We start from the raw sequence: 17,700 nt of genomic DNA, 5'->3' as shown, positions 1-17,700 counted from the left end.
AGCTCATCCGCACAAGACCCTCAGTCCAAACTCCCCTAGGCACACCTCAGAGGACAGGGAGGCCTGGGTAAGGACAGGCTGGACATGTCACCATGATGGGAGGCTGACTGGTACCTGGGTTATATCCTGGATCACTTGCTGTAAAGACAACTTCTCCTCTTGGGCGTTCCTACTAAGAGATGCCTCGTGTTCCATTAATTCTGCATGATTTGCCTCCTGAACAGGGAACAAAATGGAGCCTCTGAGCCAAACTTTCAGAGGAGGATTTATCATTTCGGGCCCCCAAATCAACCAGTCTCCTTCTGTCCCTTGTCACCCACACTTTTCCCCTGACCACACTGGAACGCTAACGGTGTCCTAGGACTCTGCGGACAATGTGATGGGGTGATTAAGAGTTCAGATTAAGGCATTAAGGGCTCCAAAGTAGGCTGTCCAGATTAGCATTCTCTCTCTGTCACTTTCTAGCCTGGTAACCTTAGGCAACTCCTTCTTTGAGCTTCCTTCTCTTTAAAATGGGAATAATTAACAGCAACTACTTCATAGATTTGTTCCCAGACTTGAATGAAAAAACTGCATGTAGGTTACTCAACACAGCGCCTGTCACAAAACAAATGTTCATTAAACGTGAGCCCTCATTGGATGAAGGATGGCTGCCGTCTCTGGACAGCAAATGGACGTGTGAGACCTAAGGCCAGAGGAACCTCTAGCCCCAAGGAAGGCCAGTAGTAAATCTGAACTCTCAAAATTTCGCTCCTTCTTCCTACCTTACTGTGCTAGTGAAGACCTAAAGATAAAGATTTGCAGCTATGGGCTTTTTTGAGGTTTTTTTTGGCCTATGCAAAATCTGAACCAACATTTGTAAATTGAGAGATTTTTATAAGCTGAGAAATTCATAAAAATCTACATTTCTGGCATCTCTCAAAAAGTTAACAAATGGACCACACCAGTCCCACAGGCAGACGCTTTAACCTCTGAGCCACCAGGGAAGCCCATCACTGTTGCTATTATTGTTCAGTTGCTCAGTCGTGTCCAACTCTGTGACCCCATGGACTGCAGCAGGCCAGCCTTCCCTGTCCTTCACTATCTCCTGGAGTTTGCTCAAACTCATGTCTATCGAGTCACTGATGACATCCAACCATCTCATCCTCTGTCGCTCTCTTCTCCTGCCTTCAGTATTTCCCAGCATCAGGGTCTTTTCCAATGAGTTGGCTCTTTGCATCAGGTGGCCAAAGTATTGGAGATTCAGCTTCAGCATCAGTCCTTCCAATAAATATTCAGGACTGATTTCCTTTAGGATGGACTGGTTTGATCTCCTTGAAGTTCAAGGGACTCTCAGGAGTCTTCTCCAACATTACAGTTCAAAAGCATCAATTCTTCAGTGCTCAGCCTTCTTCATGGTCCAACTCTCACATCCATACATTGGAAAGACCATAGCTTTGACTAGACGGACCTAAGGCCTCATTCCTACATGGCAATTATTTCTTAAAGTTGAACAGTGGATGCCTCCTCCAGACAGGACAAATGTGTCTCAGGGTCCTGCAGTCCCCACTTCTCCTCTTTTTTTCCCTGTGTACTGAGATCAAGTGTCCCCTGTTGTACTAAATATGACAATATCGGAAAAATCAGAAATCTTACAGCTGAGCCTGCTTGACTCATTTATAGTATTTGGGCACGAGGACATCTGAATTTGCAAATTCCTGAACACAATGGAAGCAAAAAGGCATAAGCAAGTTTGCTTCCCAGCTGATCTCAGTTTGGATGAGAAGACTAGGGATATGCATAGCGATGGGGGTTCAGGATTCGCCTAGAGTCAAAGATACAAAAACTAGAGATGGAAGAAAACATGGAACCAAGCCAGAGGTTCTGACATCCAACCTAAGAGAATCCCTTTGATAACATCCTTGGCAGATGTTATCGTGGACTTCACTCCTTCCCAAAGAGGACTGTTAAAGTATCGAGCAGCTCTAGCTGCAGCCGAGGTCTACCTCCTGGTAACTTCTAGTCACTGGCAGGGCTTGTGGCCCCCTGGCATACATTAAAACAAACCAACTCTCTTCCCTGGTGTCAGTCCTTCAGTTACATGAAGGCAGTCATCATGTCTTCCTCAAGCCCTTCTCCGCCAGGCTACCCACTGCCATGCTCCTCAAGTGTTTCTTGTATGAGTACATTTTGAATCTCTCTACACATTTCCCTCCACCCTCTCCTACTTGGCCACTGTGCCTCTTCACAAGTGTCCCACTCTTTCAGAAGAGGACACACTGCAAAGCTCCCCTAAGAAAGTAATAGGGATGATGCTGTTGTTGTTAAGTTCCTAGGTCGTGTCTGACTCTTTGTGACTTCATGGACAGTAGCCACCAGTCTCCTCTGTCCATGGAATCTTCCAAGCAAGGATATAGGAGTGGGTTGCCATTTCCTTCTCCAGGGGGACCTTCCTGACCCGGGGATCAAACCCACATCCCCTGCCTGCATTGCCAGGAAGATTCTTTACCACTGAGCCACTTGGGAAGCCCATAGTAGAAAGAGTAGACAGCTAATGTTTACTAATAGGTAAATGAATGAGTTAATTAATTTTCAGATGGAACCAAAATTAATTTTGTAGCTTCAGGGGATTTCATCAAGGAACATTTAACTGGTATCCTGCACTCTTTGTCCATAAAGGACAGGAACCCACAGGCCCACTCCCAGCGCCTTCGCAGAACAAAGGATCACATACCAGGATCTCCATCGTTGCTCTTAGAGCCTTCACCATCTTTTCATAATCTTCATTTTGCTTCTGAGACTGGGTCAGCAGAGCAGAGAGCTCAGTCACCCTGATGAGAAGAGCACAGCACTGTCACCTGGGCACCCATGGATGTGGACAGAGCTATGCAGCACACCCCCAACCCAACACAGACACCCCGCCTACAGGCACCCCAGAGTCCCTTGGGTGCCCCCAGCCCCTGTACTCCCTGAACACATGATGCTATAGCCTTGAACTCAGCAGGGGAAGCCAAATGCCACTCAGACACATGCAGGGATTTACCACATCTCAAGGCTGGAACACGTGTTTGGGGGCCCGAGAGCTGAAGGAAAGCCCTGGCACAGGCCCCTCCAGGCCCCACTTGATCTTGAAGTCAAGCACCCTGAAGCCAATGAGAACATCAGAATTGCCACATGGGATAGTTCCAAGGTCCCTCCAGCCCAAGGTTCTAACTCTGATAGAGAAAAAGGAGGGGCAATTTGGGAGAGATTACAGTCAACCTCCCTGATCTTAACCTCAAAGTTCAGGGAAATCACCAGGCCTCTATCACCTTTATCCTGGAGTGCACAGTACTTGGTATTATATGGGTAGCTTAACAAATATTTCTTGAATGAACTCATCCAGGAGTTTAATTTTTGTTTCAAAGTCTTCATAATTTGATTCTGCATCATCTTTAAGAGCCTGAACTCACTGTACAGTCACTCATTTAGTTATTATATCACTAAATAAGCATTTACTAAGTGTCTACTATATGGCAGGTGAAGTGCAAAGCACTCGGTCACACAACTTGACTAAGACATTCTCTGTGCTTTCCAGTGCCTTCACAACCCAACAAAACAAACTGCAATTTACATACGCCACCGATAGGTGGTGACACTACCCTAGCCATGGGGTATAAACGGACCTCTGTCCTGAGATGACTCAAATACAGCTCTTTGCTTATGTCCCTGCTCTTCCCATTTTTTTTATATTGATTTTATTATGATCCAAAAAATAAAAGAGCCTAGCCAAAAAGAGAAAAGAAAAAACTAAATAATCAGTGAAATTAAAAAACTATTAATAATAGTTCTAAAGACCATGGTGGGGTACAGTAATGTAACAGGCTATTGAGGTCATCGAAGAGGTGACATTTGAACTATGCCTTAAAGGATAAGGCAGAGAGAGGAGGGAGGGAGGCATTCCAGGCCAAGGTCAGCATCTACAAAGGCAGGGAATGTGGAGGGACTTGGCTGTTCTGGGAATCGCAAGTAGTTTGGTATAGAGTCACTGCCAGTTCTGTGAGTCAACAGGAGGGAAACTGAGCTGTGAGATAGTCTGAGGGCAGAGGGTAGCGACATAGCCCCAGCTGTGGCCCTGGGTTTCACACTAGACCCTCCTCTGGCACATCTCCTTCCCCTCTTGTGGGAAGCGGGCTCTTCAGGTCTCCCCGACCTGCTTGACTCCCCAAAGGAGTCGACCTTCCCCAGGCGATCCCCTCCTAGGACCCAGCCCATCTCACCGATCCTGAAGCTCTGCCTTCTCCAGATCCCCTTGACTCTTCAGCTGTATTAACTCCTGGCTCCTTTCATGGGCTTCCCTCTCCAGTTCCTGGGTCTTGGCTAGTAGCAGCATCAACTGGGATGGCTCGTTTCCATTCAGTCTCCCAGATCCATCAGACTCCCGAGACGGTGGTACTCCCACAGTCAGGCGCAGGCAAGAGGTCAACAGGGACCCCGAAAGCCTCGCGTGCTCAGCCTTGAGCTCCGTCAGGTCTCTGAGTCCAAGGAAGGAAAGAGCAGACTCCGGTAGGGACCAGGGATAGGAACGGGCATGTAGAGGTCACGCCCCAGGAAGAGTGGGTCTGGGGAAAACCATCTGAATCCAACAATTCCATCCCTCCCCACCAACTCTCCACCCCTGCCCTCCCCCCACAACCCGACCCCTCCCTTCTAAAGCAGCCCACTGTCACAAATCTGGAGTCAGCAGGGGCAAACCTTCTCCCATCTTATCCCCACACTGACCTGTCAGTGGCTGACTTCATTTCCAGAAAGTGGCGTCGGAAAGTCACCACCTCCCGCCATAGACCCAGAAGGCGACCGTGCTCTCCTTTCAGGTAGCCCTTGAAGAACTGTGTGTTCAGAAACCCAGGTCATATCAAAGGGCAGAGGACATCATTTGTCAACACAGGAGTCCTGGATCCCTCCCAACTATTGCAGGGAAGGGAAGGAGGGACTTACAGGAGACAGCTTACGAATGGGTGTCTATGTTCAGGTGATGCTGAAGTGTTTAATAAAATTAGCAGAGGGACTCAAGAGGTCAGAGGGCCTGGGATGCTATAAGGTCTTCCCTGATCTAGATTAGAAGAGGATAAACAGTAGCTGCTCAACCAATGAGAGCTATTACCATCATCAGCACAGACTTACAATGAGGATTAAATGATACAACATATATAAATCACCTAATACAAAGCCTGGCACAGAGCAATGGCTCAAGCAACATTAGTTTCCTTTAACTGGGATCTGAAAATATCTTCCCATTCAATTTCAGTAGCTACCTCCTTGGCGTCTAGCTTGCAGACTTCCAGACGAGGGGAGTCTAAACTTTGAGATCCATTTAAAATCTGAGCAAGTCACTAATGCAGGAACGGAGCTGCTCTGAGCATCATGCTACCTGCCAGCAAAACCTCGACTGGGCAGGTAAGGACAGAATGAAGGTGACAGCCCTTCATTCAGCCCCTCAGCCCTGACAGCTCAGGGCTGAGCTGCCAGCATGAGTGCTAAGGACGGCCAGAGACTTCAACTACAGCTCAGTACCCATCCAGGTCCTGAAGGTAGCCCGTTCCTTCTGGCACTGACCAGGCCGTGCCCAACCTGCACTCCTCGCACTATTCCCACCCCGTTTCTCTTACCTCCTGCTCCATCTGCCACTGGCTCTCCTTCCTCATTAGCTCATCCCGGGCCCGGCTCCAGTCGACTGTCAATTTTTCCACATCTTCCCGAAGCGCTTTATTCACCACGTCAGCTTTTTCCATGTGCAGCCGAAGCTGGGTGTTCACCTCCGCTAGATTCTCACACCTGCACTGGGGAGGGGTAGGAGCAAGTACTAAACCAAGGTCTGAGCCAACCCCCTGGACCTCTTGGAGTAAGACGACAACCACTGGAACTTTCCACTGCCAGAGCTGGAGGGCTAAGGCTGAAGTCCTTGGTTCTAAACCATGTCAGCCCTCCAGACAGAGGTTTTCCATCAGCCTGCTCCGCCCGTCGGCCAACCACCCAGGCCAGAAAGTTGGGGCCCATCACCTCTGTTGTTCCTCTTCCAATCGGATTAGCAGCTGTTCCAGGTTTGGCTCTTCCATGCTTTCCCACCTTTGAGGGATCGGTCCCTTAGCCAGATAAAAGCAAGCCTTATTCACCTCCAAAGAGAACATCCTGCAGACCAAGTCTCTGATGCCCCCTTCTACAGCAGCCCACTTTTCTAAACTCACATTTTTATTTTTACTTTTGGCTGCGCCATGCAGCTTGCAAGATCTTAGTTCCCAGATTAGGGATCGAATCTGGGCCCTCAGTAGTGAAAGTGCAGAATCGTAGCCCCTGGACTGCCAGGGAATCCCCCTGCTTGCTTTTTATTCTTTCTCCCCTTTGTTAGCGATATGTCTCTTTTCTCAATCACTGCATCCTGCAAGTAAATCCACTGTATATCTCTCTCCAAATGTGAACCAGTGACTTCTCATGAAAGACAGCATTTGGTAGTGAAAAGAACTTTTGAGTTAAGAAGCATAAGATAACAGCTTCCAGGGATTTCCCTGGCAGTCCGGTGATTAAGATTTTGCCTTCCACTGCTGGGGGTGCAGGTTCGATCTCTGGCTGGGGAGTTAAGATCCCATATACCTCACAGCCAAAAAACTAAAAATGGAAGCAATATTGTAACAACATCAATAAAGATTAAAAAAAATTTTTTTTAATCTTTAAAAAAAAATAAACAAAATACATCTTTCACTAATGGCCTTGGCTTCTATTACACTAATCTTCAGACTTTGGGAAGTTATAACTTCTCTGATCCACAAGGTTTTCAGCTCCAAAGTGAAGGTGATATCATTCCCCTGAGAAAACTGCTTTGCAGGTAAAGTGACGTAATTGTATGACAATGCCTAAGGGTGCCTACACAATGCCTACAGATTGGGACATACTAAGTCTCGGTCCTTCCCCTCCTCTGAGAGAACTCTTCTGAGGGTAACGTTAACATGGTGCTGAGGGGAGCTAGAACAAAGGCAGATGGGTTTTTGAAAGGCAATTCGATCCTGCCCACAGCACAAATAAATCCATCTGCCACAAACACATCTTTTTTTTTTTCTTCCCGAGTCTGTGAGGCACACATCTCTCCACAACGGATAAACACTGACACCTTCTGGAGGAAAAACGCATCTCTTCTCTTGGATTCCACACTCCTTCCAATCTGGTTCAGACGGTAAAGAATCCGCCTGCAGTGCAGGAGACCTGGGTTCAATCCCTGGGTCAGGAAGATCCCCTGGGAATGGCTACCTGCCCCAATATTCTTGCCTGGAGAATTCCAAGAACAGAGAAGCCTGGCGGGCTACAGTCCATGGGGTCACAAAGAGTCGGAGACGACTGAGTGACTTTCACTTTATTTCACTTCCAATCTGAAACCTTAAGTTTCTTAAAGCTTCGTTTTGCCCTTAGAGAGCCCTGGGCTGGAGTCTGTCAGGGCAGGAATAGCCAGGTCCCATGAAGGTATCCGATAAAGCTCTCAGGGGACTTCCCTGGCGGTCCAGTGGCTAAGCCTCCATGCTCCCAATGCAAGGGGCCTGGGTTCAGTCCCTGGTCAGAGATCTAGATCCCACATGCCTCAACTAAGAGTTCGCATGCCACAATCGAAAGATCCTGCATGCTGTAACTAAAGATTCCCCATGCTGCAACTAAAAAACAAAAAGAAAAGAAAAAGATCCTGTGTGCCATAACTAAAACCCAGTGCAGCCAAATAAATACTAAAAAATATTTTTATTATTAAAATATTAAATATTTTAAAATTTTCCAAATATTAAAAAAAAGGCAAAAAGAATCTCTCAGGAGCTGATGAAAGAGCCGCTTCTACCAAACACCGCCTTACCTCTCCCCAGCCTCCCTCAGTCAGCAAACAGGGCCTAACCATACTCCCTGAGGGCCCGTGAGGAACACAGAACAGCCTCACTCACCCCAGTGGCTTCCAGCCGCTTCTCCAGCTCCTGGCACCAGCTCCGGTACTGTAACACCTGAGGCAAACGGAGCAGGACCGGGCAATGGGCCTGGCTGGTACCCATGGCCCAAAGCAGAGGTCCCCCCAGGGTCATGGGCAAACCCCTCGGTGAATAAGGGGCCAGGTGACAGGAGTGAGGGAAGGCCGTAACGTCTTACAGCTTCCGTTTGGTCATTTAATAATACATTCTCTGCAGCTCTTGTTATTGGAGAAGCAACAAGTTCGTGGGCTCAGGAACTGGCAAACCTAAGGTCAGGTCCTATTCTAGGAGAGCAAAGCTACATGACTGATGGAAGCCCCATGAAGGGCGTCTTTGAAAGGACGCGGTCAGCAGCTGGTGGAGAAGTTGGGAGCATCACAGGAGAGCTGTTTAGGTGTTGCCACCGTGTGGCTCTGGGCTCCGGCCAACCTCATCCATCTCAGCCCCCAGCCCCAGGGGTCCTCCTCTTCCCCTTCCTAAGAGAGTGGCCGCCTCACCTTGGCCTGCAGCTTCCTCACGAGAGCTGCTTGCCTCTGCTGGGCCTCCTGGGAGCTCTTCAGCTTCCTCCATGAGGCTGCCTGGTTCTCGGCCATCTGCTGCTGCAGTGCCAGCACTTGCTCTTCCAGCACCAGCTGCAGGGACCGGGGCTTCATATTGTTCAACCCAGGGCCCCCTGTCTCCATGGGGGCCCCGGACAGCAAGCCTACCGGCCCCTAAGCAGCCAGAGGCTGTTCACTCCCAGAGCAGTCTCTGAGCATCACTGTGTCACTTGGACCTCCTCTTGAGCTGGGGACCAAAGCACACATTGGAGTTGAGAGAACTGTCTAGATGACTCACATGTATTCAGCAAATACTGATAAACTCTGGCAGACTTGGATTGGATGAAGTAAATAGGTTCTTTTACTACAGGACTCCTCAGAGCTTTTAAAATACTAAGATGGACCTAATCACTACAGGGGGAGCCATGATGAGTGGCTAATCCCCAAAGTTATTGGACCATGACACAGGGACGCGTGTTTCCTGGCATGCCTTCTGAAACTCTGCACCCGACTAAGAGCTCCTAGTTTATCAGTGCATCCCTCGTGCCTGGCGCAGTGCCTAATAAACATCTGCTGAATGAATCACCAAAGGTGCTTTTAGGCTGGCTGGGGGATGGGTATAATTACAATACACTGTGGTCTGTACAGTAATAACAGATCACAGGATAGTATGGGAAGACAACAGATGGGCATGTGACCCAACCTGGGGGACTGTGAAGGTGTGAATATCATCATCATTGTTTTGTACCTGCTAAGTCGCTTCAATCATGTCTGACTCCTTGCGACCCCATGGACTGTAGCCCGCCAGGCTCCTCTATCCATGGGATTCTCTAGGCAAGAATACTGTAGTGGATTGCCATGCCCTTATCCAGGGGATCTTCCTGATCATTGTTAATACTTGTTAAGTGCTTCTATGGGTCAGTCACTTTGTTAAGTGCCTTACACACACTATGTCAATTTGGCATCACAAGAATCTCAAAGCATTCCTATGACAGTTAAACATCAGTACTACTTTAACTCTTCATGCGTGGATGAGGACACTGAGGCTTATGAAAGTTAAGTCTTAGTTAAGAAACTAGAAAGATTAAACAATTTGTCCTATTTCATACAGTTGATGTTTGGTTGACTAGGGATTTGAACAAGAATTTTGACTCTCTGACACAGAATAGCAGGCATTTCGGGCAGGGGATCCAAAATAGAGAGGGAAGAAGGAACCAGCCTCAGGAGGATAGAGGAGGAGCAAACTCACCTCACCCGCCAGGAGCTGGGCCAGAACCAGGCAATGGGGGCCAGCGGGGGAGGCCAGCCTAACCAGTGACTGCAGAGAGAGCCAGGAGAGGGGAAGGCAAGATGGTCAAGAAGAGTTCGGGGTGCTCATCCAAGTTCTGTCTCTAAAGAGCTCTGTGACCTGGAGCAGGCTAGTTCCCTTTAAGGTTCCTCATCAAAAAAATGAGGGGAAAAAAAAATGAGGCACCCAGCTGCATGACCTCTGAGTTTCTTAGTCCTCTAAAACAGCTAGGGCTGGCGGGGAGGTTATAGAGTTCTCTCATTTTATCAGCCCTGAGATACCCATCAGCAGGGCTGAGGAATATCTGTATTTCTAACTGCCTATCAAGAAAAAGGTCTACTAGAGCTGCCTTTTTGGCAGCATCAGTCTCCTAATCTGAAGAAAATGGCATATACAGCAAATGCAGATACAACATTTGCACATACAGTGGGAGTTTCAGGGCCCCAAGTCCCTTTAATGCACCAAACTGTTGATTTCCCACCAACGCTACCTTCTATCAGGTCCTTCCAGATTTATTCAGGAATAATTAATCACTTTTATATGTTTTAAAATTTATATTTAATACACAGAGAGAATGTCTATATCTTATTATCTGGCTATCTTTTCCACTAATCTGTGAGTTCCTGATAAGGCAAGAGCTGACTAATTCATTTTGGTCCTTAGCCACCAGGGCTTCCCAGGTGGTGTTAGTGGTAAAAAACCTGCCTGCCAATGCAGGAGACAAAAGAGACGTGGGTTCGATCCCTGGGTCAAGGAAGATCCTTTGGAGGAGGGCACGGCAACCCAATCCAGTATTCTTGCCTGGAGAATCCCATGGACAGAGGAGCCTGGCGGGCTAGTCGACAGGGCCACACAGAGGCAGATACAACTGAAGTGACTTAGCACGAACATAGGTTGTCAATGATGCACAATGAAGAAATGCATGTGGGCCTCATTCCCGGCAGGTCTAAACCCTTAGCTAGAGGTTACAAGGTGGACTGCTGGTTCTTTTCAATCACTGTGTGGCCTGTACAATGATTTTTAAGAATTCAAATTAGATGCCAACATTTACCCTTGGGAAAATACACACAAAAGTTCATATTTCTGGTTCCTTTAGAAAATCAGAGTATCCAGTGAACCCTGACTCTCATTCCTACAAGGCCACAACCAGCTGCAGTGAAACAGCATCTGTCCCCTTTAGAGAAGGCACGCTCTTCAGTTCACCTCAGTCTTGGGCCCCTGCCTGGCTTTGCCTCTCTCTCATGTACTGATAGCAGATTTCAGTTGTCACGTCATTCTACTTGTGCTATTGTTTTTCTTACAGCAGTGTTAGAGAGGAATACTCAGCTTCCTAATTTATATCACCTCCTAAGCAACTGCAGACAGCTGAGTTTATAGAGATTCTACCAGACAGCAAGGAAACAGCATAACGTAGGAAGAGCAGAGTGGTACCAATAACAGCTTAGGGGCACCAGCACCCTAGGCTGCCTCTTCCTGGCTGACCAACTTGGTTGCTGTGCTGTGCTTAGTCTCTCAGTTGTGTCCAACTCTTAGCAACCCTCTGGACTGTAGCCTGCCAGGCTACATGGGGATTCTCCAGGCAAGAATACTGCAGTGGGTTGACAAGCCCTCCTCCAGGGGATCCTCCCAACCCAGGGATTGAACCCAGGTCTCCTGCACTGTGGGTAGATTCTTTACTATCTGAGCCACGAGGGAAGCTGAGTCCTCCCTTTCTGCCCTTCCCTTCTGCCAACCCACCATGGCTGTGAAAAGCTGACTCAACCTGTCTCTTCTGGTTAGAGGCACAAAGCTGCTGGGAACAGCTCTTACTGCCAACATCACCAACAACAAGGGTAGCTCTCAGTTGCTTCAAGGGACCGGAAGAGCCTTTTCTCTCCTAACACTGTGGGGGCTGGGCCAGGCTTCTGCAGAGTCTCAGAGGCCCTCAAGACTCCCTTACCCTCCTCCTTTGAATCCTTTCCCTCAAAGCATTAGGCTGATCCATACGAAATTGCTGATACATGCCCTTTTTTAACCTATAAAAGATAATTTCATGTAATTCAACCTAATAATATTATATGTTGTATATATTTCTAATCATATATTTATGTATATGCATGCATGCTAAGTCGCTTCAGTCGTGTCTGACTCTGTGCGACCCTATGGACAGCAGCCCATCAGGCTCCTCTGTCCACGGGATTCTCTAGGCAAGAATACTAGAGTGGGTTGCCATTTTATACAAGCCTAATCTATAAGCAGCCCTCCCATTGTTTCTGGAATTCTATTAAATCTTCTTTTAGAATAAGGCTATTGTTAAAGTATATACACTATTGTAGAAAATGACAGTAACACTTCAATAAAGAAATGGAATTATATTAGAATTATATGATTATTTTACTTTAGCAGATAATTAAAAAATTTACAGCTATTTAAAAATTTAGTCCCAACCTCTCCTTTTACAGATAAGGAAACTGAGGCTTATGGAGATGAAGTGATTTCATTTTGATCATACTTTATTTATATGCCCCATTTACCTCACAAAATGACTTGACATTGTAGCAAATATACCATACTAACGTACAGACTGATGCTGGGAGGGATTGGGGGCAGGAGGAGAAGGGGATGACAGAGGATGAGATGGCTGGATGGCATCACTGACTCGATGGACGTGAGTCTGAGTGAACTCTGGGAGTTGGTGATGGACAGGGAGGCCTGGCGTGCTTCGATTCATGGGTCAGACACGACTGAGCAACTGAACTGAACTGAACTGAACGTAAGATGTTACTAATAAAGGAAATTGGATGCAAGGTATATAGGAACTTGCTGTACTATGCAATTTTTCTGTAAATCCAAAATTGTTCCCCAAAATAAAGTTTATTTTAAAAATGATTTAAACAATTTTATGATTAACTCCACCACCACCAATTCCCACCCCACCCCACCCCCACTAAAACAAGAGTAAAAACATGGAGGCAACAGAGAAAAACTACATCAGAAATTTTTCTGAAATTGAGATTTAGCTCGGAGCTTCCTCAAGACACAGTCCAGCACCTTTCATTAACACACTGTCAGATCAGCCAGTGAATAAGTAAACTAGCATAGCTCCAAAAGAAAGGTAGGTTTCAATGTCTCTCAGGAAAGGAAAAGGTCAGTAGTTGGCAACAGGGAACAGGCTGACTTGCATTCAATGAGACAATGGATGTCGGTGTGCTTTGTAAACCGCAAACCATTGGATAGATGTTATCATTTCTGCAGGTAAAGGAAAAAGATTCCCTTCTTTCATAAATTAAGTTATCCTATAAACACTCATGAATTCCAGCTTAGTATCAGATAACTGGCCACAGTGATACAGAAATAAATAAGGCTAACTTCCAGCTTTTGCTAGGAACCAGATGGGGAAGGGCAGTGACCTCTGAACCTAGGGTGAAGAGTAACATAGGTTATATTTTGTCTTCTCTCATCTAGATTCTTTCAAAAAGTGATTTAAATAAACTTGAAATAGAAGCAATGCCACCTGAACTTGGAATACAGATGTAAATGTTAGGAGGACTAAGCTGAGGACGGGTATTATTGAACAGGATTTGTCACTTAGAGCAAAAAAAGTAAAAACACTCGAGGCATGGACATTTTATCTCCTGAGAAAAGAAACGATATATATTTGTCCGCACAGACAATTTGTTTCTTATCCCAGAAAAAAGAAAAAAAAAATTAGCATACAGCTCCTTATATAAATCGCATATGTTGGGGCTCTCTCTCTGTCCTCCTCCCACCTCTAAGGCTTTCCCTTTAGTCTCCTCTGCTGGTTCCTCCTCATCTCCCCACCATCTAAAGGCTGTAGGCCACATGCCATATGGCATGGCCAAAAAAATAAAACAAATAAATAAATAAATAAAAACTGAAATAGTGACTGATTAGGCCATTCAGAACCCTCCAGTGGCTAATCAAAGAGTAAAAACCACAATCACTATATTGGCTTACCCCGTCCTAAGTATTTGATCCCTGCCTCCAATTGTTTTAATTCCATTTCTTACTCCTCTCCCCTTTGCTCACATCCCTCCAGCCACACAGCCCTCCTTGATGTACCTGCTTGGAACACACCAAGCCACACACTCATCTAGGGCATCTTCTAGTTATTCTCATGATTGGCTCCCTTGCCACCTTCAGGTCTCTGTTCAAATGTCACCTTCTCAGTAAGGTATTCCCTAGCCACCCAATATAAAATACCACCACTCCTCCACACACACACAGGTATTTTTCTTTCTTTTTTTTAAATTGCCATACTATGTGCCATGTGGGAATCTCTTAGTACCCAGATCAGGTAAAGGAACCTGTGGCCCCTTCAGTGAAAACTTGGGAGTCTTGAACACTGGACTATCAGGAAAGTCCCTGGTATTTTTCTACTTAGCTTACCATGCTTTACGTGTCCCTATCTGAGTATTATGTGTAATATAGCTAACACAATGCAAATTTCTCAAGAGCAAGAATATTGTTTTATTGACTGCTATGTTCTCAGCTCCTGGTATATAGCAGGTACTCTTGAGGCATTTGACCAAATGAATGAATACAGGAACTCTAGGCAACACGATTCATATCAAACGTCTTGCAAAATGCTGATAGCTCTATAACCTTCTAAAGGGAAAAAATGAACAACAAAAAAGAAAGAGATCATGTAGTCTGCATAGCACTTTACTCCCTCACAACAATTGTTTGCAATCTTCATAAAAAAAGAAACCCTTTGAGAAGAAATTAGTGCCTTCATTTTATGGACAAGAAAACTAGGCTCGAAACACAGAAGGAACATAACTGGTCAGCAGTAGAGGAGACACTGAACCCCAATCTGCTTCCAAGGGCTTCCCAGGTGGAGCAGTAAAGGATCCGCCTGCCAAGAGAGGACACGGAAGAGACACAGGTTTGATCCCTGGGTCAGGAAGATCCCTTGGAGGAGGAAATGGCCACCAACTCCAGTATTCTTGCCTGGAGAATTCCATGGACAGAGAAGCCTGGCGGGCTACAGTCCATGGGGTGGCAAGGAGTCAGACACAACTGAGCACGCACGCATGCAGGCAATCTGCTTCCAACTCTGTGCCCTTCCCTTACATCATGCTTCCCCTAAGTCATGAAATATGAAATCACAATTCTGTGAGGGGCACTTTCTAAAGGATGTGAAATAATGAGTCCTGGGTCTTCAGCTCTTTGATGGAAAAGGATCAATGAAAGGCAGAATGTCCAGCAGCAGTTTCTGGCATTGGTTTGGTCATGAACTCACTCAATTCTTCTTTCTAAGCCTTCTCATGTGCATCATAACTCTGGCCTCCATAATTCATGGGCCTAAAGTGAACACCAATTTGACAGACATTTACCAAACCCAAACACAGTCTAGGAATTATCACATGCTCTGGGGAGGCATAGCCTAGAATTCATGTCCCAGCTTCATTCACTTTATTCTTTGTGGGACTCTAGGCAAATCGATGTAACAGAACCTTAGTTTCGTCATGCACAAGATGTGAAGCTATAGAACCCACCTTATGGAATTGCTCTGACGATTGAATGGGCCTTTACAGGTAATGGATTTAGTAGCACCTTTGTGACTATTCAGTAAATATTAGCTATTATTATGATCATCACGTGCTAGACCCTAGGATACAGCTGAAAAAGGCAAGGCAAAACGCCCCAACAAGTGCACGGCTGTAAAAGAGGAGGAGGAAAAGCTAACTCGATGCGATGTGTTCAAGAACACAGCAGCGAGCTTACTGCGACTGCAGAAAGCGGTTAGAAAGATTTCCAGGGAAGTAGTATTTAAGTTGGGTCGTGAAGAGTGAGAGTTCCAGAGTGGACCTGCCAGGTAGGACTGGACTTTCGGACAGATCACATGCAAAGCCCCAAGTGCAGAGGAAGCCGCAAAATTCTGGGATCCGGCAGCGGGACGCGCAGGAGAACACAGCGCCGCGTCTGATCACTTCGGGCTCGGGAAGATCCCTTTCTGGGCGCACTGGAGCCCAAAGTGGTGGCGGCAACAGGACGCGGACGCACCCGCCTAGGACAGGTCCCAACCCCTCTGTGGGCCCTCAGGTTCCTCCCGGGGAATCGGAGGCCGCTGGCCAAACGAGATTCCTTAAGGCGCCCTGGGCAGGCCGATCAGTGGGCGTCGGACCGTTAACCCGGTACCTCCCGCCTTCCCTTGAGGCCCCCACCTCACCACGCTCGGCTCCTGCAGATTCCCAAGGTGCTTCTCAGCGCCAGAGCCGCCGAAGCCTCAGCTAAGGCCGGGCCGGGGGCGGGGGCCCACCGAGGGGCTGGGGCGTAGGCCCCGCCCCCCAAACTCCCGCCCTTTCGGAGGGCCCCGCCCCGCCGGGAAGCGTGCCTACGAGCAGACTGCGCCGCCTAGGGGGCCTCCGCCATGTTGAGTACTGGCAGCCGATTTACAAGAGTGGCTTGTAGTGTCCCCTAAATGGGGACAGCTAGGGTTTCTGGATTGCAGCAAGGAAAGTTTTGGTAACAGAAATAAACTTGCCCTCAATCATACCCCTTTTGGCTTCGGGGTTACACAGTGCGCATGTGTAAGAGCGCCGGTTCTAGGTGCGCCTGCGCACTGCGCCGCCCACAAACCCGAGTACAATTAACAAATGCGTGAAGGATAAGCAAACTCGCTGCTGCGTCGCTATGCAACCTTAAGAACCTGAAGCGCCAAGCAGCTTCAGGCAACGCAACATTCACACCGTAGTTGCTCAATGTGGTTTGAACACGCATGGCATTGCACAGGGTTTCTTTTTGCCTGAATATCCTGCATCCGTTCGGAAAAATGCAGTTTGCTTGATTTTCTGCGTGAGCCTGACTTTGTAGAAGACTAGAAGCGTTATTCCCATAAGTTTTGTGCATAAATAATCAGTGCACTTTTCTAGCATTGTAAAATTCCATTTACCTGTCTCTCTTCTCCATTCAGTGATTCTAAATTTCTGTGTGTGTGTGTGTGTGTGTGTGTGTGTGTTAGTAACTCAGTCGTGTCCTACTCTGAATCGTGGTAGCCCACCAGGATCCTCTGATCATGGGATTCTCCAGGCAAGAATACTGGAGTGGGTTGCCATTCCCTTCTCCAGGGGATCTTCCCTACCCAGGGATCGAACCCAGGACTCCCGCATTGCAGGCAGATTCTTTACCATCTCAGTCACCAGGACTTGGAAATTTTTAGTTGGAGTTAAAAAAAATAACTGGGGAACTTCTTCAAATGCAGACTCTCTGATTCTAACACTAGAGTCAGTGTTGTGAGGGAAGAAGAGATCCCAAACGTTTGACAGAGAAAAAGATGCAGACTCAGTTGTGTGGGAATCAACACTGGAGAGATATTCCCCTAACAGGTTGTGTGTAAGTGTTCACTACAATATTTGGAATGTTACACACATTAACTTAAGGGTTTTTGCACATACTTTTGCCATCTCCTGGATCAGTTTATCCCAAACTTTTGAATTAGCTGATAACGTCTCCTCCTTCAGGTCTCAAACGATAATTCTTTAGCTAGATCTTCCCTGATCATGCTATTTAAAGTAATACCCTATCATTTTCTATCGCAGTTCTCTTTTCACAGTACTTTTTACTTGTTTTGGTTTACCTATTATTTTTCTCTCAGGTGGCCCTAGTGGTAAAGAGCCCGCCCACCAATGCAGGAGATGTTAAGAGACTAGGGTTCCATCCGTGGGTGGGGAAGATACCCTGGAGGAGGGCATGGCAACCCACTCCAGTATTCTTGCCTGGAGAATCATCTGGACAGAGGAGCCTGTTGGGGTACAGTTCATAGGGTCGAAAAGAGTCCAACACGACTGAAGTGACTTAGCACACACGCTCTTGAAAGCTTAAGCTTCATAAGAGTAGGAGACTGACTTATTCCTAGCATTTAACAAAGAGCCTGACACATGGTAGGTGCTAAACAAGCATCCATGGAATGAATGAAATC

At 46.9% G+C, this 17,700-nt stretch overlaps 1 protein-coding gene across 6 annotated transcripts in view; it reads right to left on the bottom strand.

The window, feature by feature from the left end:
- The window catches only part of CEP250 (centrosomal protein 250), a 47,317-nt gene extending 31,136 nt beyond the window's left edge, over positions 1-16,181 (bottom strand). Inside the window, exons 1-9 of one of the 6 annotated variants that reach the window (XM_061437385.1) lie at positions 15,947-16,181; positions 8,447-8,735; positions 7,929-7,985; positions 6,019-6,101; positions 5,628-5,793; positions 4,741-4,847; positions 4,239-4,493; positions 2,714-2,810; positions 115-216 (exon numbers count right to left, since the gene is read on the bottom strand). In XM_061437385.1, the coding sequence (XP_061293369.1) occupies positions 115-216; positions 2,714-2,810; positions 4,239-4,493; positions 4,741-4,847; positions 5,628-5,793; positions 6,019-6,101; positions 7,929-7,985; positions 8,447-8,632 (1,053 nt within the window). In that variant the 5' untranslated portion in view covers positions 8,633-8,735; positions 15,947-16,181. The other 5 variants (XM_061437386.1, XM_061437387.1, XM_061437388.1 and 2 more) reach the window with 5 other exon arrangements.
- Between the last annotated feature and the right edge of the window lie 1,519 nt (positions 16,182-17,700).

The sequence above is a fragment of the Bos javanicus genome, chromosome 13, assembly GCF_032452875.1.
Source record: "Bos javanicus breed banteng chromosome 13, ARS-OSU_banteng_1.0, whole genome shotgun sequence".
In the NCBI taxonomy this organism is placed as follows: domain Eukaryota; kingdom Metazoa; phylum Chordata; class Mammalia; order Artiodactyla; family Bovidae; genus Bos; species Bos javanicus.
This window is presented reverse-complemented; position numbering and strand designations above follow the sequence as displayed.